Source organism: Sinocyclocheilus grahami, unplaced genomic scaffold (assembly GCF_001515645.1).
Source record: "Sinocyclocheilus grahami isolate Dianchi unplaced genomic scaffold, SAMN03320097.WGS_v1.1 scaffold561.1, whole genome shotgun sequence".
NCBI lineage: Eukaryota > Metazoa > Chordata > Actinopteri > Cypriniformes > Cyprinidae > Sinocyclocheilus > Sinocyclocheilus grahami.
The window spans coordinates 252024-270428 of NW_015505740.1; the positions used below are offsets into that span (position 1 = coordinate 252024).

General features: G+C 40.5%; 1 protein-coding gene across 5 annotated transcripts in view; it reads left to right on the forward strand.

The window, feature by feature from the left end:
• Positions 1 to 18405, forward strand: part of LOC107556245 (zinc finger protein 536-like) — a 177131-nt gene that overhangs the window by 85554 nt on the left and 73172 nt on the right. For all 5 annotated transcript variants that reach the window (XM_016239307.1, XM_016239309.1, XM_016239310.1 and 2 more), the window contains one exon: positions 409 to 2660. In XM_016239307.1, coding sequence (XP_016094793.1) covers positions 409 to 2660 — 2252 coding nt within the window. The remainder of the gene's footprint in view (positions 1 to 408; positions 2661 to 18405) is intronic.

The window sequence follows — 18405 nt, forward strand, 5'->3', positions numbered from 1 at the left end:
GCTATTTAACTTGAAATATGACCTTCACCACACTATACAGTATTTCTAAAGGTCTAAGAGAAAAGGTCTTTATTTTTTATGAAATCTGAGAGCAGAGTGGGTGTTCTTCACAAGCAGTTCTCAGACAATGGTGAAGTTAAGATAGTCTGCTCTGACCTGTTCTGTTCAAATTATTGCACATTTACTCATATTGTGGATGTTTGTTACTATGTACGTGACGTTCCGCGTATCATTTTACTTTCATTGATATATTGTGCTGTATTTCCTGTTGATTGTGCACAGTGATAATACAATATGTTTACTAGTGATGCCTTAAGGCTATAAGGAGGTGTGTGTCGACTGCGTACCTGCTGTTCTATGCTTTTGAATAGTCTACTTAATGCCTGTTTTGTGTCTTTTGTCCTTTAGGATGGAGGACTCTAGTTTGTGCCTTGGTGTATCCTCGGTGGTCCCGGATGCTGACACCCATCTCAGCAATGCAGTACTTAATGGCCGCTACCCAATCAGTCAGAAACTTCATCAGCTGACTGCTCAGTTGGGTCATGCCTTTCCTGAATTACAGAGTCGCCAACAGATCCCAGAGGAAAAGGCAGCCACCCCGCTGGATGAGAAAACCCATGCTGCCTTAGCTAGTCAGCCAATCAGCAGTCAGATGGCCTTACTGGCCAACCAGCTTAACCGTGACATGGATGTGGGTGCCCTGAGTGGTCTCAATGGCCGTGTTGATTTGCAGCAATTTCTCAATGGGCAGAACTTGGGAATCATGTCCCAGATGAACGACATAGAAGATGATGCCCGCAAGAACCGCAAATACCCCTGTCCGCTATGTGGCAAGCGCTTCCGCTTCAACAGCATCCTTTCTCTTCATATGCGTACACACACTGGAGAGAAGCCCTTCAAATGTCCCTATTGTGACCACAGAGCTGCTCAAAAGGGTAACTTGAAGATCCACCTCCGCACCCATAAGCTGGGAAATCTTGGTAAGGGCCGTGGTCGCGTACGTGAGGAAAACCGGCTGCTTCATGAACTTGAAGAGAGGGCCATTCTACGTGATAAGCAAATGAGGAACAGCTTGCTGCAACCCTCTCAACCTCTTCCACCTCACGTGGGTATACAGGGTCACAACCAGCAACAGCCTAGCTCTGCCTGTGGCCTGCTCACTCCAACCAATATTGGTGGCTCGCCTGATGGACTGAGCCAGCCGTCTGCCTCACCTAAGCCTGCAGGTACCAACCTGCAAGATGAGCAAGCCCTCAACCCAGCCCAAGGATTTCGGTGCACTTTTTGTAAGGGTAAATTTAAGAAGCGTGAGGAGCTAGAGCGCCACATTCGCATTCTCCACAAGCCCTACAAATGTACCCTGTGTGAATTTGCTGCTTCCCAGGAGGAAGACCTCATCTCCCATGTGGAGAAAACCCACATCACAGCTGAATCAGCCCAGGGACAAGGAACAGGAGCTGGCAATGGAGAGAAGCCCAACAATGAATTTCGTTGTGAGGTTTGTGGCCAGGTTTTCAGTCAAGCTTGGTTTCTGAAAGGCCACATGCGGAAACACAAAGACTCCTTCGAGCATTGCTGCCAGATCTGTGGACGCCGTTTCAAGGAGCCCTGGTTCCTTAAGAATCACATGAAGGTGCATCTCAACAAGCTGGCTATCAAGAGCAAGCCCCCTGTTGGTGGAGGAGCTGGTGAAGATGGACCCTCTGTGAACAGCATGAGCAGCCTGGCTCAAGAAGCCCATGCCAACCTGTATTCACGTTACATTTCTTGTCTACGAAGTGGCTTCCTCACACCCGACAAGCAAGGCCTGGCTGAACAGCAGCACCAGATGCTGGCCAAGGCCGGTATAGCTATGAAGGAGAAGGAGATGCTTGGAAAGCTCCTGAGCCCAATGGTCAGCATAGGCCATGGCTTAGGGGAAAATGAAAAGCGCTCACTCTTGGGTTGCCTGAACCTGGTGCCCCCTCTGAAGTCAAGCTGTATGGAGCGCTTGCAAGCCGCAGCTAAGGTGGCAGAGATGGACCCCCTGAACAGCTATCAAGCCTGGCAAATCATGGCACGTGGAATGGCTATGGAACGCTCCTTCATGCCAAAAGAGCAGCACCATGAAGGGCATGGACAAGAAGATGAACTTGCCAGTGCAGCTGGGATTGTTCACTTTGGGAAAGACAAGCTTGATCACCCAACCTTAGGCTCTAGTGATGGTTCCAAGCAGAAGCAACACCCTGATGTCCTTCATGGAGTGAAGACAAGTGGAGGCATGATGCCCATGAAAGATGAGAGTGTAAGCTTTGATAGCCACCGTGAGTTCTTGCCTCACCATGGGGGTCTGGGCCTGGGCCAAGGGCTTGAGTACAGCCTGGCTGGCCTGAAAGAGAAAGCGACTGAATGTCCCGACTGCGGCAGAGTTTTTAGAACCTACCACCAGATGGTGGTCCACTCCCGGGTACACAACAAGGACCGTCGAACCCTAGAGGACAGCTCCCAGCATGGTCTGGATGAAAGGCGGGGCTCAGCTAGCGACCCTGAATCTCAGTCCATCAGCCGATCGACCACCCCAGGCTCCTCCAATGTGACGGAAGAAAGCGGTGCTGGAGGCGGACACTCCCAAACGGGCAGTGTGCAGGATGACAGTCCCCGCCCTTCTTCTCCATCTTCAGGTAAGGAAAGTATCAGTCAACTTGAGTGACTTACAAGCAAATCTAGGAATTAAGGTATTTAAATATATATAAAGCCCATAGAATTGAACATATTGTATATATTTAATTGCCTTAATGCTTTTCGGTCAACTCTCTTGTCATTACAGTAATAAAACTTGTGTGATGCTCACAGGATTCAGTTCTGTTAAATCAGTACATTTAAATAGCAATTATCTAATGGAAGCTTTCCAAAGTAGCAGAATTACAACCCTAAGAGAGCAATTTCACAGTGGGTAAGAACAACTGAGGAAGAACCTGTGGGATGCAAATTGGTGAGATGGCCATATCGAGGGGTTTAGATCCATACATAGCTCTAGCATGCTAGTTGTGTCTACCAAGGAGGTTTAGTGAGACACTGATCCCCAAGCCTCAGCACGATGCCTATATTCTCTGTGTAAATAAATGCTAAGGTCTTTCAGAATATGTGATAGTTGGCCTTTTAAAGCTTTCAAAGTTATCCGTCGACTTTAGAGATCGTTAACAATAGACAGCTAATGCAGTAAAGCCACCACTGAAACCAATGAAAAGGAAGTGAATACAGTTGCGCTCTGGTATTCTTCACAGTTAGTTCTTTCAGTTTACAGAAAATGGCTGATTGTGATGTTGTTGTTTGGTGGTGGGTAGGTGATCAAATGCGCTAGCAATGTAGCAGTGCCAACGTAAATATGAGCAGCATATTCAGTGCATAACTTTGACAAGTAATGTCACTGTTCAAATAGCCATCAAACACCCTTAGGAGGAGTTAGTGTCTTTATTTACTGTGAACTTAAACTAATTCATTAATGAGGTTTCTGTACTTTGGCTATCCTTTAGCATCCATTAAATTCTCTGTTAACTATGATCTATATAAAAACAACATCCATATTCCATTCTCACAATGGAAAGCCTATGTAGATGTACGGACATGTTACAAGTGATTAAAACATCCTGCTGCAAGGGAGAGGGACAGCAAACCCCGCCCCATCTGTGGAACTCAGAGCTTGTGAGATAAAATGTATGTTTAGTGGGATTAAGTGAAGCTGCAGCTAATGATTACAGAAGTTTTAAAGGTAACTTTCTCATTCCTTGGGGTGGTACACCACTGTTAAGCAGCCTGGCTTAATTAGGTCACGTCTATGTGATAATCAGTTAGCTTAAGCTAAACAAGACACTAATTAAAGATATACATATAAAGCAGGTCAAAAAAATGAACTTCATTTGCTGGGTAAAATGTGCTTTTAAGTCATCAAAAAAAAGAAAAAAAAGTGGCTTAGCTTAAGGCTCTAAGCAACTTAATTTCAACAGCAAAGAAGAAATTGTTTATTTATTCCCAGTCCTTATCACCCTCATGTAGTGAGATGAGTTTGAACATGCAGTGGGCTATGTTTATTTTAATCTAAGGAATAATAACAGACAACCCCCACCCCAATTAGGAATTAATGAAAATGAGAAGAAGATAAAACCTATTTTCTTTACAGAGACTATTAAACCTAAACACTCCTCAACAGAAAGGAGGGTATGTTACGGAAGTAATTATCCAGTGAATTTTAATGCAGGAAGTTTTCTTTATTTTGCATCTCTTTTACTACTACTTTGAGATTTAGCTCATGGCATTTTATAAACACTTCTCAAGCTTTTGTTAGATTGGCAGGGTATTTGGAATTAAAGTGATTAGTGTTTAATAATAAAAAATGTTAAGCACTAACTGAATCATGGGACAGAGAATGAAAATACAATTTATTTATTGATTCTTTGGCAGTCTCATAGCTTTTATTGTACACAAGTAGACCAGTTTTAATAAACACAAATCTGAAAAATTGGTTATGTGAAGTTTTGCCAATGTCACCATTACTTATTTTTTTTCTCTCCCTCTTTTACCATCTTACCATTTGCATGCTCTTTTGCTATAATCTATTCTCTCTCGTTCTGTCTGAGGTTTCTTCCAGCTTGTCTGATGGCATTTATGGACATTTTTGAAAACGTATTATTTAAAAAAAATTATAAATAATTACATAAATAGTAATATAATATATGTATGTATTTATTTATTTATTAATGATACAGATTCTCTGTTGGTTTTACATTTCATATATGGCCATATGTTTTGGATAATTTCATCTTGCTGAAAGATTAACGCTCACCCAAGTATTTTTAGCAGGCTGAAACAGGTTCCCTTGCAGAATTTCCCAATATTGTGGCCCATCCTCTGTTACTTATATTTTAACAAGACACTCAATGCCTACAGCAGTTTCACAGCATGATGCCATGCTACCATACTTCACTGTAGGTATGGGGGTTTTGAAGTGTGGGCAGTGTTACATTCATGCCTCACATATTGTTTTACATTTTTTGGCTGGAAATCTTGGCCAAGTCCAAACATCCTCTCACATGATTCTTGAGTCTGACTTCTTTTGTGCCCCCCTCCCAGATACAGTATGTGCCACCCAGAGGTAGCTAAGCTCATAATGTGAGTGATTGTTGAACCTACAGTATAATCAGTTTACAGCTTCTGAACTTTGTGGCCTGAAACTCTGTAGCTCTGTAGATTACATTCTGGTTTGCACAGTTTTCTAGCATCTGGGTGTTTTGATGTCACTTTTCTCATAATTTTACTTGTAATGCCCACTATATTTTTTCATATATATTCCCACTCCCTCCTTCCCTCCCGCCCCCTTCCCTGTGCGTGTGAGGTAGTGTCAAGGTAGAGTGTGATCACCAGCTGAAATCCCACGTCGCTGCCCAGCTCAGTTGGAGCAGGCAGGGAGCTCTCACTGTGCAGCGGGCATAATGCCAGCCCCCCTTCTTGTCTTAAGATTGACCTTCAGGTCTCTTTGCTTGCAAGTACAGGGAGGTGTGTGTGTTTATGGGGGAATGATGCCATAGTAAGGGGCAGGCAGTTTGGCAGATTCTCTGACATACTTATTTAAAAGTATGCATGCACATGCTCAGGGGGCTGTGCTTCAGGCCATGACACAAAACATGTACTTTACAAACCCTTACAAACTAAAGGTGCGATGTACAGGGAAGGAAGTGTTGCACTGTCTGTTTACCTACTGGTGCTTTAATGTTTAATGCAGCATATCTTTATTAGCCCAGCATTTGTATATATATTGTATATATTCTCATCAATATGATTTCATTTCTTTTAATTAGCAAGGATATAACAAGAAAATACATGTAATGGCCTGTTTATATATATATATATATATATATATATATATATATATATATATACACACACACACACACACACATACATATACGTATATACATATGTGCTTTTTGTTTTCATTTTGGGGGGAGGAAGGGTGTATGTTTATGTAAGTATGCAACAGGATGTGGCATGTCATACCTCTGTTTTACTTTTAATATCTTGCACGTTCCTCTACCCCAAAGAGAACAGACTTCCTTTATCATGTGTTGATTTTATTTTCTTTTTTCTTTACCCTCTCTTTAAGGTACGGCAGATTCATCTGCTGTCTCCCTTCAGCAAGCTCACCCAACCTCTAAACCACCTACCCACTGCAATTTTGAGTTAAACTTGAATTACAGTAATCAACAATAACATCTCAACTGTGAAAGAAGGTCGACACAATCGCTTTTGTCTTTGACACTGCACTTGTTTAAACACAGAGAGAGACAGATAAAAAGGGGAAAAAAAGTTGCCTCAGAAATGTCCTTTAAAGGCCTTTCTCCTCTCCTCTCAATAATCAACCTTAAATATGCTTCTTGTGCAATAGAATTTCCAGCCTCTGTACATCTCTTCCACATCTTTCCTTCTCTCTCTTTTTTTTTAGTTTATTACATTTTTCCCTATTCTCTTTTATTTCTTATTACCATTACAAGATTGGCTTGACTGAGGACGGGATCTATTGTTATTTCAGATTCCGCAGTCTGAATTGGGCTTCATAAACAAGGGGGGTTCATTCCTGATAGTGTTTCTGAATTCATTATTGTGGGACTTTGAGTGACAGCTGAGAGAGAGAGCGAGAGAGAGAGAGAGCAATGGAGAGAGAAAAGGAAGTATTTAACAGAAGTGTACAATGAATGGCAAAACACATCTCTCTCTCTCTCTCACACACACACGTCATATATATATATATATATATATATATATATAGATATCTTAATATTTACATAGCTTGACACTGAATATAGATTGACTGTAAAACAAATACTACAATCCGATGCTAATACTGATACTAAAAACTGAAACAGTGTTGTAAAACATACTCAAGTTTTATTTACAGCTTCAAAAAGCATTATTTTACGGTGTGTATTTATAAAGTTAGTACACTGACATTTCTCATATCAGGCCCTGTGTGGCACTCATGGTTGCTTATCAAGAATCATACTCCTCCCTTGTTTTTATTTCAAGACATTCTTGAACGCGATTCATGTACTACTAACTTGAGAAAACCAAGTGAAAAAGCATTTTGTCTTTCTACTGCCGGATCTCTGTTGCTTAAGGCTTCAAACCTGCCTTGTCTTTTTTCTCCAGTTGAGATCCCCCATGTCTAAATATTGTTAAGAGGAAGAGCATTTTAACATGGCAAGGATTATCAGTATATCCCCAGGTCTTTACAGCTTGCCACCGTTTTGGGCGAAACAGTTGCTCCATACAAATTGAAATTGGATTTGCCAATGGATGCCTTAGGTTATAAAGCATGGATATTCATCTAATTACACAATTACAAATTGGAGTAATTACATATGCAGACTTGCTGTACAATGTAATTGTGGTGTAATTAAAGTCGAAATAACCCAAACTGCTATGCAAAATGCACGACTATCCACAGAGACGCAGACCTGTTCATCCTTTCTGACCTATGGCATCAGTTTCATGCAGATGTTTATTATGTTACTTGTTCAATTTAGAGAAGGAGAAATGATGCTGCTCAAGTTCGGTCGAATTTAGTTTTTAGTTCGCAAACTACTGCATGTTTGAGTGGTCAAGAACTCAGTATATTTGAGATAGTACTTCTAAATGTCCACACATCTGATCTGAAGTCTGTTGTGACTGAAAATAAGTTGAAATGACATGAAATAGCTTTTATGAAACAAAAAGAGTATTCCTTATCATTAACGACATCTCTGTCATATCCTCTCAGTCCTCCTCCTCCTCCTCTCTCTGTCTTTAATTTTCTCTTTTGCTCTCCCAAATCTTTAAAACGAGGACAGACTACATTTCTCTCTCAAGTGCTAATTAGGAACTGTAGACCTTGGAAGAATTATGTCAGTGTTTATTCCTATCATTCACCTTCATTATAGTTCGCGCCCTCTGCCCTCTCACCCAGCATGCATTTCTCTCTTTTTTTTTCCACACTTCTCGTATTTTATTTGAATGTTGCATTCAGTCTTCCTATGCGTATTCTTAAGCTCTGTGTTCTTTCTCTTAAATCCGTCATCTCTTTTTGAAGTGTAATAATTAAAAAAACAAACGTCATGGTGTGTGAGAAAAATGTTATTATACTGCTTTATTTCAGTACAGTGGGTCAGGACTCTGGTGTCTTTAAATGATAAAAGTTCTATTCAACATGCTAATTGTCAGTGTGCTCTGTTGATTGACGTGTCTTAGATAAATGTAGACTTAGTATTTTTGTGCACGCTTGAACAATAAAAGGGCAATTTATTTCCCCTTAGCAGCAGCTCATTTGATTTCTCTGTTTCGCATGCTCACTTTTTCTCTCTTTCCCTTGTTATACTCTGGCTCGCCTTTTCTTGCCTTTTTCCTCCCTTTCTCTCAATTTGTAAATATTACCCATAGTGGGAATTAGCATTGCTTTTTTCCACTATATTTAAAATTCCAATTGTATTCCGAAGTGTATATGAAAGAGCTTCCGTGAGTGTCATCTCTCTGTGCTCACCGTACCCCTGTGAGGCTATCAACGGGCAGTCCTTATGAAACATTTATCAGTCTGTTTTATGTCTTAATGATCCTGTTAGGATTCCCCGCTTGGTTATGGAGACAACGGCGAGCTATGTACTGCTCCGAGAAAGAGAGAAAGAAAAGAAGAGAGAGAGAAAAAGAGAGAGAGGGTGCATAAGCCGCATGCAGTATACCAGATTTTAATTCCGTGTCTTTGCCAAAACATTGCTTACCTTTGCATACAAGCCTCCTTGGCAGGGCCACGCTTTTTCATCACTCTTCATTTTCTGTTTTATGTTTTTATAATTAAAACATAATATTTATCTTTCCCCAACAGAAGGCTGTCGTACTGGGGGAGGCAGAGAGTTTGAATATTAATATTTTAAATGCATCAATACGACGTCTTTCAGCCGACTGGAAAGGTGTCATCACTTTAAATGAGATAATGGGGTCTTGTATACTATTAAATGTACTTGTTAGAAGAAAAAAAAGAGCAATCTTGACTGAGGCATATGAACATATCATCATCAGGCTGCTGAGGAAAACAGGAAAGAAAAAAATAACTTTTCATTTCTTAAATTGAAGAGTTTTGAATTAGTACGCACTAAAGTAGATGCAAAGTGTCATTATTGACAATCGCATTTTTTACTGGAGAAAACGAAAAGTTTATTTGCTGAAAGGTTGGATGGTGCTGCGGTTTTTGTGAGCGGAGGGCGACAGCTGTCTTACTCTGTCAGAGCTGAATTCCTCTGGAATGAAACCGCCTCTCTCTCTCTCTCTCTCTCTCTCTCTCTCTCTCTCTCTCAAACCAGCGCATACAAATGGCATATCTGGGTGGGAGGGCGCTTTGTTTGAACAAGTTAACTTTGGCATGATTGGGGTGCCTCCCGTGTGAAAGAGCAAGTGAATACATTGACCTTTGTCTCATTAAATATGGAGGACCAGCCATATGATACCATGACAGAAGAATCCTCCTTCTCCATTCGCCTCCCCTTCTCACTGTCTCGCTGTCTCTTTCTCTCGTTTACCCGTCTTTCTCTCGCGCGGTTGCGTAAACACAAGTTACAGAGGTGTAAAGCAGGAACATTATGTAGATTAAAAGCAGTATTTAGAGAGAAAGACACATGTGTCAAAGTCCCAGCCATGCTGTGGCGGGATGGGGGGGCTTTACTGGCATTCATCATGCACTGATGAGTATCTCTCCCCTCGTCTTTCCCTCTCTCCCTCCTAACCCCATTGACAGGCCACATAAAAAAGCCTTTGTGTCAACATCACGGCACTGACATGAGGCAGATAATGACATGAAAAGTTTGCCTCTTCTTCTCCGCACCCCCCATTTTCATTTTAGCGATAGTTATCTTCTAATCAAAGGCGAAAGAAGGGTAAAAAAAAAAAAGAAAACTGGGCAAAAAAAGTCCATGGATTAAGATCTTCATTTTCTCTTTTTCTTTCTTTTTTTTTTAGCCTGTGCATTCCAATTGTTCTTAAAATATTTGGCAATGTCAATTAGTAAGTGAGCAGAGCTAGCTGATGAACACAATTTTCCACTAGACTGAGCACCCTATTGTTGTGGAGCGAGGAGCAGATTTCTGAGGTCATTATCATTCCCCGTTAGCCTGGCCCAGCTGCTCCTCTCGGCTTCAGCCAAACTCCACACCACGGCTCTGGTAGCACGCAGCAACAGGGGGCCTGGAGAGAGAGAGAGAGAGAGAGAGAGAGAGAGAGAGATGGAGGGAAAGACGGGAGGGCTGGCATGAGAGAGAAAGAGAGAGGTAGCATGCTAAAGAAAAAGTGTGGCTGCAATGAGACGAAGGGATGGTTGGGAGGGCCGAGACGAGCAAATGATGGTCAGATCATGCTAATAAAGCCTAAAGAGAAAGATTGAAAAAGACAGCTATGCCACGCGATGAAATTAGAGAGGAAGAAACAGGGATAAAGAACAAGAGAGCGAGGGAATGGAGAAACAGAAGGAAAGAAACACGGCGCTTGGAGGGAATTAAAAAATCAGTCATACCTCCATCCAGGCCCGACTCGGTCGAGGAGCGGGTTCCCGGTTAGCGCGAACTGCTGCTTCCTCTTCGCTGGCCGAAAGGGGAGAGCACGTTTCTGGAAGGCATTTAAGGATGGATGCTTGCCATGCACTGTGACTTGATTTTTGATAGCTCGCATCGCGGGTCTCGCACAAAGCGCAGCTGAATGAAAATCCCTGAACAGGTTGCGGTGTTTGAAAAATGAGGCGAAAAGCAGACACATTAAAGATTCCGCGTGACTGACCCTCGAGAGTTCGGCTTCCGTGTTTGGTATATTAGCAGGATGCTACGTCTACTCTCCTAATCCTAACAGGCCTGAGATATCAGACTCCGCTCTCTCGCCGTAAGTGGTGCCTTATGGCAGTGCAAGCTGCGGCGAAGCACTGGAATTATGGGTACATTACCACGTAAGGCTGAAAACACTGTCAAAAGCGGCGCGGGTGAATCCCGCATCCTTATGCGTACACCGTTTCGGAGTTTAGCCTTGAGCTGAAGGTACATAGAGTAATTGGTGCTGCGAGAGAATGTGTTTGTGAATTTCACTATTAATGGATATTAATTGACGGTGAAAGGAGGGGGTGTCTCTTGCAGAAGGAAAAAGGAATGCAAGAAATGTGCACTCGCAAATATTTCTTTATTTTGCTTATTTATTTTATTCCACAACCCAACCTGAAGCGGTCGCCATTAGGAGTGAGAGCTGGGGAGATTAATATGGCGGTTGCAGCATTTTGGAGGGACGGTAACGTTAATGGTCCCACTGGGTTTTTAATGAGTGTTGTGCCCCAAACAAAATGAGCTAATTAGTGTTATCATCCATATATCAGGCCATACGCATACACACTGATCTACGCACAAACACACACACACACACAGCATCATGCTGCTCCTCCATCATAGGAGAATCTGATCAGGGCTTTGTTGTGCCCTTACATTACAGGGCACTTCAATTCAAGAAATGACCCTGTCTTTAGAATCCTTCCCATTTTCTGCAATCACTTGTGATTGAGATGTAGTTGACTTATGGAATTATATAGAATTTAGATATTATCTTTATGTACCTTTTGTTGCTTTGACTTTTGCTACACAGAACGACTCAAATTCACATGTAATGTTTTGACACTCTGATACATACAGCCACAAACTGTAAAATTATAGCTCACACACAGGAAAATACGATCAGGTTTCCTTTTATGTCTCTCAGCGCAAACAGCCTAGATATTTGATATTGTTCTTAAAGTGCCTTAAATGTCTATAGGGATCATTCCTAAAGCTATTAAAAGAGTACAGGAGTGATGAACATATCTGTGAACGGAGGCAAAGAAACAAGAAAGAATGTAGGAAAGGACAGAATGAAATAAAGAAAATGAATGAGAAAGAAAGAGAGGTAGGTAGAATGGAAGGATGAATGGAAAAGCAATAAAGAAAGAAAATGAAAAGAAGAAAAGAACAGAAAACCGAGAAAAATCTAATTGAAATTTGAGAAATCAAAAGGAAGGAAAAATGAGGAAAGAATAAAGTAAGGAAGGTAGGAGAAAAAAGAATGTGAAGAAGTAAAGAAAAAATGAAGGAAAAGAATGACGAGTTAAGGAAGAAAGGATTACAATAAGGAAGAGAAAAAAAGAGCAAGAAAGATAAATAAATAAAACAACCAGCAAGAAGGAAAGAAATAAAGGAACAAAAAAACAAGGAAAGAAGGAAGGAAGAAAGAGAGAGAGGGAGAGAGGGAGAGAGGGAAGGAAAGAAAGAAAGAAAGAAAGAAAGAAAGAAAGAAAGAAAGAAAGAAAGAAAGAAAGAAAGAAAGAAAGAAAGAAAGAAAGAAAGAAAGAAAGAAAGAAAGAAAGAAAGAAAGAAAGAAAGAAAGAAAGAAAGAAAGAAAGAAAGAAAGAAAGAAAGAAAGAAAGAAAGAAAGAAAGAAAGAAAGAAAGAAAGAAAGAAAGAAAGAAAGAAAGAAAGAAAGAAAGAAAGAAAGAAAGAAAGAAAGAAAGAAACAGAAAAATGAGGGGGGGATTTTTTTTATAAAAGATCAGGAAAGGAAAGATTAAGTAAAATAACAAGGAAGGAAATAGTGAGGAGATAAAAAGTGAGGAAAGAAAAATAAGCAAGGAAAAAGACGAAGGAATGAAAATGGAAAAGAATAAGGAAAGAAGGAAGGAAGGAAGACAAATAAATAAGAATGCAAGACAAACAAAATAATATGAATAAGGAATGAATAAGGAAAAATAATGAGGAAAAAATAAAAAGGAAGTAAAACAATAAGAAAGAGAAGGAAGGAAGGAAGGAAGGAATTGAGAATAAATTATTGGACAAGGAAGAAAGAGAGGAAAGAAGAAAAAAGAATGGGAACGAGAAAGAAAGAATGTTTTGTTAGGGCAGAAGTGTTGTTAGCTCCAGCAGGCTGGTGTTTGTCATGTCTTTTCTTCAGATTTGAGCTCTCTTACTGACCTCCACTTTATTTCTCTGGCATTAAGCCTATTATAAAATCAATAAACAATTGTGCCTTTTTCCCCTTTAAATCTTTTTTCTCCTCTGTATATCCTCTGCAATCGGAGAGGAGAAACAGATATCAGACTTTTTTCTCTCTTTCACAGCTGTGGCGGCAGCAGGTATCGGTGATGTGACCTGTCTGTGAAAACACACTCAATTTAGTGCACACGCATTTTGATCTGTTTTGTCCTGTGTCATTATCCAGTTATGTCCAATCCTGCAGCGCTGCAGTGGCCTGAGCTTAACCTGAGACCGCTCCTATCTTAACCACATTCAACCATTACACTACTCCCGTGGCAGCTGCACGTCAGCGTATCTGCTGTCAAAATCCTCCTTTTTCATTTTTTTTGATCAAATCTGCATAAACAATGTGTGTTTTAAAAGGCCTGTTTGTTTTTTTGCGATTGATTGGGAATCAGTTTTACACCACAGCGTATGTGCCTCCTTCTCTCTCTACTCCTACTTTGTAGATTAGCACCCTGAGGCAAAGTTATGGAATGATCGAGGGCTTTTTAATTGTCACATTCTCAAAATGTAATAACCCTCCCGATAAAAATCAACAAACACTGAGTTTGACAGCTGATTCATACATTGTGCATCAAAAATAAAAGCCATTTACAGATTTTAATTCCCACTGTCAGTTTAAACTAAAGTGTCAAGCACAGCGGTAGGGATGACAATGTAAACCGCTTTTATTTCTTCAGCTTAAAAGAACTTTGAAATGAAAATGCCTGTAACAAGGCTACAGTCACATTGTTTTTCTCTCTTTCGCTTTTTTTTCTCTTCCTTCCTCTACTTTTTTTTTCTTAGGTCTCGTTCGAGTGCTGGTAATTATGGGTAATCATAAACAGCGGAGCTCCTGCTAATGAGCCTGTGTTGTATATTGGGTTCATACAGAGCCCCCTCTTCACTGCAACCAGTGTGGGTAGAAGAAGCAGCTCTTTGTTCTGCGTGTGGTGGTCCTTTTTCATTTTTTCCACCAATTTGAAACTGTGCCTTTACGTTATGTTTCATTTCTTATCTTTTTATTGTAAGCCTCTTTCTTTACTGTATCATACTTAGCATTGGATAGCAGATGGTTCCTTCTGGCTCCTCACTGGTCTTCATGTTTTCCTTGATAGAGGAGGTCATGAACTCTCTATTTTGTTGTTTTGCATATTCATCTCTTAGCATTTGCATTAGAGAGTAAAGTTCAATTTTCTAGTTGATCTACGCTGCTAATGCTAACTTTGTAATCACAGCACTCATAGTGTTATCTGTTTAAAACTGACATATTGGGTATAAAGGTGATTGAAATTGTTTTGGTCACTATCCTTCATCTTAAGCAGTTTCTGGGCCAAACTGAGATGATTAAAAACAATCCAGCACCTCTAACCCTATTTGCGTAGCCCTTGTCACCCTCTTCAGAACTCCTACTGTAAGTTTCACTAAGAGAGCGTTTTCGCTTTCTCACTCTTATTCTCTTTCCTTTCGTCTCTATCAGTCTCACTGCTGTTCCTGTATTTCCACTGGGAGAAACATTGACCTCATTTGTGAGGACAATAACCCCCTTGACTTTGGGGATTAAGACATGAAACCTTTGTGGATTAATTAGGTTTGGAGTTGAATTCATTTTGCTGCTCGGGAATACAACAAGAAGGAGAGAGAGAGAACTGGAGAGATTAAAAAGGGAGAAGAAAATAATACTAGGCAACGCGAAAGTTCAATTGTTCGTACTACATAGGGAACTAGTCTGATTCCCCCTCAGTACATGATTTTTTTTTTTATTGGTTTGACCGAATGCAGCTTGCCACAAAGGATGCAGTTTGCTCGCAGACTCCCGCAGTCTCGGTAACGGCGCTTCACGCACAGCAAGCTAGAAGTGGCAGCATCGAGCATGCCACAGGATTCACATTGTTTTAGTTGTCTTGGAAACAAAGCTTGGTGTTTGTTTGTGTAAGATCTACCCCAATTGCAATTTAGATGGTTAACACCTATTGTTTTTGTTAAGAACATATGTTACTTGAGTTTAACTTTCATGTGAAAATAGCTGTTAGCACAGTTTGTTTGCAAACTAACAAACACTCTTAATTCACGGTAGAGGAACTAAAGAACAGTGCAAAACCTTGCATCTGTGATTTTCCTGCTCTCTACTAAACATGAGGGAGCACATGGGCATCATTAACCTCACACCTTCACAATCATTTAGACTTGCTTTCGTGTTTACCAAGGTCGTCGGGATTTTACTTTTCATCCTATTTTAGATTTCCTTTCCTTTCCTTTCCTATTTTTGCTGTCTGTTCAGAATTCGTCCAAAAAATAAATATAGTAGGTAACACTTTATTTTAAGGTGTCCTTGTTATGCATGTTACTTGTACTTACTATAATGACAGCAATTAATTATGCAGAATTACATGCAAGTAACCCTAAACCAAATCCTAATCCTAACCCTAACCATATAGTAAGTACATGTAGTTAATTAATATTACTCAGTACTTAAATGTATAATTACACTGTAACAAGGACACCTTAAAATAAAGTGTAACCCAATATTTTAATTATTTATAAAAAAAAAAATTATCAGTTTTTTGTTTTATTTAATTTTTCTCCTCCCACATACATTGAAAGTCAATGGGGTTCAGTGTTGTTTTGGATTTGACTCTCATTGTACGGACAAAAGCAGTTCTTCTTTTGTGTTCCACAGAACAAAGAAAGTCAAACAGGTTTGGAACGATATGAGGGTGAGTAAACGCAACACAATTTTTAGGTGAACTATCTCTTTAAACAAGTTTCCTGTATGTTGTTATATTGCTAAAGGTGCTCGTATCAGTCTGCATTTGGCTTCCATCACATGTCCCTTCATTCTCTCCAAAGCGCATAATATCCTTTTTACGATTCAGCAAACTTTTCCCTGGGGATTCTCACTCGAGACGTTATGGAAAAGATGTGATGTTGTGAACAGACTCTGGGCATTGTGACAGATTTGACATATTACAGATAACAAAATAAGAAAAAAACAATATTAGCTTGTGATTTAGTACCACAGGCTTAGAGATTCATTCGACACCACTCAGGCCTCGTACGTGCAAAGTTGTGCCGTCGTTCCCATCAGGACGCAGGTTTAGCACTGGTTTTGCGTGTGCGCTCCCTCAGCATGGCTAAACCGTGGCTGAGCCCCTGCGAGCCCCTCACTGGGGACGGATCGCCCAAATGCCACCTCTCCTGGCTCCGGGTGCAGGTGAGGTGTAATCTTGCCACTGAAGCACTTCCTCTGCCAGAAACAGGTATTTCCTGTAAGACTCAGAGATGGGGATTCAGGAAAGAATGTCAAAGCTGGTTTTCTCTCGTTTCGTCTTCATCTCTGCCTCTCTGATCCTCACATTTCATGGGTATCTAACGAGGCTCAAGAAGACCAGTTTAGTCTATTGTGGTGCAGAACAAGAAGAAGAGGGGATGAAGAGGAGCAACTTGAACTTTAGAAAGAGAAAAAGTTTGGAGGACATTTCTGGATTATGTTCATGAGACACAAGCTGCTCGCAGTCTGAACATGGCATTATGTCAATGCATGTCTATTTCCATAAAGTTTATTTTTACACCCTGCAAGGCTCAGCACAGTAAGACACCAGCACCATCAACAACTAAATGGATATAGGCAGGAATCTTAAGTCGACGCATCCTCATTCCAAATATCTCTGACAGCTTGTATTGTGAAAAACCCGTTCTTCTGCACACGGCGCTTGAGAGAGCACCGTCCCGACGTCAAATCTCCATCCTCTTCGCACGAGACACGATAATGAATCATTGCCGAAAGGTTGCCTAAACGTAGCTAACAGTGTTGAAAAGTATGGCGTGCCGTTAGCGCTAACAGACAGGCTTTTCTTATCTCATGCTTACTGTAGCGATAAGTTGAACATCTGATGGCTCTCTGTGATGCAGCGTGGCGGACAGGTGAGATGCGTGAGCGAGCGACACTTTGGAGACGCGTGTTCACACCATGTCACCGTTCTCCATCTGCAAGCCTTCAGAAAAATTTCCCTTTAGTGTGTCTCTGCCAAGCTCACACACTCACAAGAGCTGCCGCACATTCTGCTTTCATTTATCAGCCACTGTTCACTAGTATTGTTTCTCACTTACACGGCGAGACAAATATCAGTGTTTAGTTAAGAATTCACTGTAGAAACATCAAACAGCCGTTATCTAACTTTGAATATTTGTCGGCTCCGTTTGAATAGCTCTTTTTTTAATATTTCATTTAATTGCAATTTCAAACGAAGCAATATGGAAACATTAAATTAAATCGTAATGAATTCCATTATACTGATAGTTGCACAAGAGATCTAATCTTACAGCCACGTCTACATCAGCTTTATGGCCGTATTCTCTCTCAGACCTTCAATGTGTCTGCTTCTCGAGCAGGTTCACCCTCTTGAAACACTAAACCTTGAGAGCAGGTCGGAGAAAGCGATAGCATCGCCATCAGACTTTCTCTATGAAGTATTATCCCTTTAAAAGCAGGACACACTTGGTGGGCTTTTTGGAGGAGCTTTGCAGAAACAGACGGTCTCCCACTGCAGAGTGGGTTGAGGTCCAGGGAGCACCATGAGTTTTTTTGCGTCGTATCCCCATCTCTTTGGAAACCAGAAAGCAGTAGAGTGCCATCTTTCCCCCCTACAGAGCTTCCAGAGAATCTCGCCACAATCTTCCCCTCAAACACTTTGTTTGTCTAACCCCTTCGGTGTCTCTGACAGAAATAGCCCACAGAGTCCTCATTCCTCCCGCCATACACACATATGTAATGTCTCTCGCTCTCAGTGTAATTTTTTCATGTATCTCATTCTGTTTATCTGGCCCTAGCACAACCTTTTCATGAAATTATCTCCTAATGATGAGTGAAAAAAGGTATGTTAATGCATGCACAGCTCTTTTTGCAGTGCTCTGAATCCAGCACTTAGTCATGTTTCTGTTACAGGAGTAGTGGAGACTTTGCATGGTTGTAACACATGCGGTCAGCTGTAAAATCGTGCATGACCACTGACCAAATTCAACATTTCACTTCTTGGTTATAATTTGATTTGTTCAGATTAATAACTAAAGTCATTTAATAAGATAAATGACTGAACCGGTATTGTTTAAATCAGAAGATACTCTCCGGTTTAAGTTGATATATAACATACTCCAACAGTTTCAACCATTTGTTTTTAGTTGACATGACATGATTTATATATACAGTTGTATATCTATCTATCTATCTATCTATCTATCTATCTATCTATCTATCTATCTATCTATCTATATCTATATCTATATATATATATCTATATATCTATATATACATATATATCTATATATATATATATATATATAT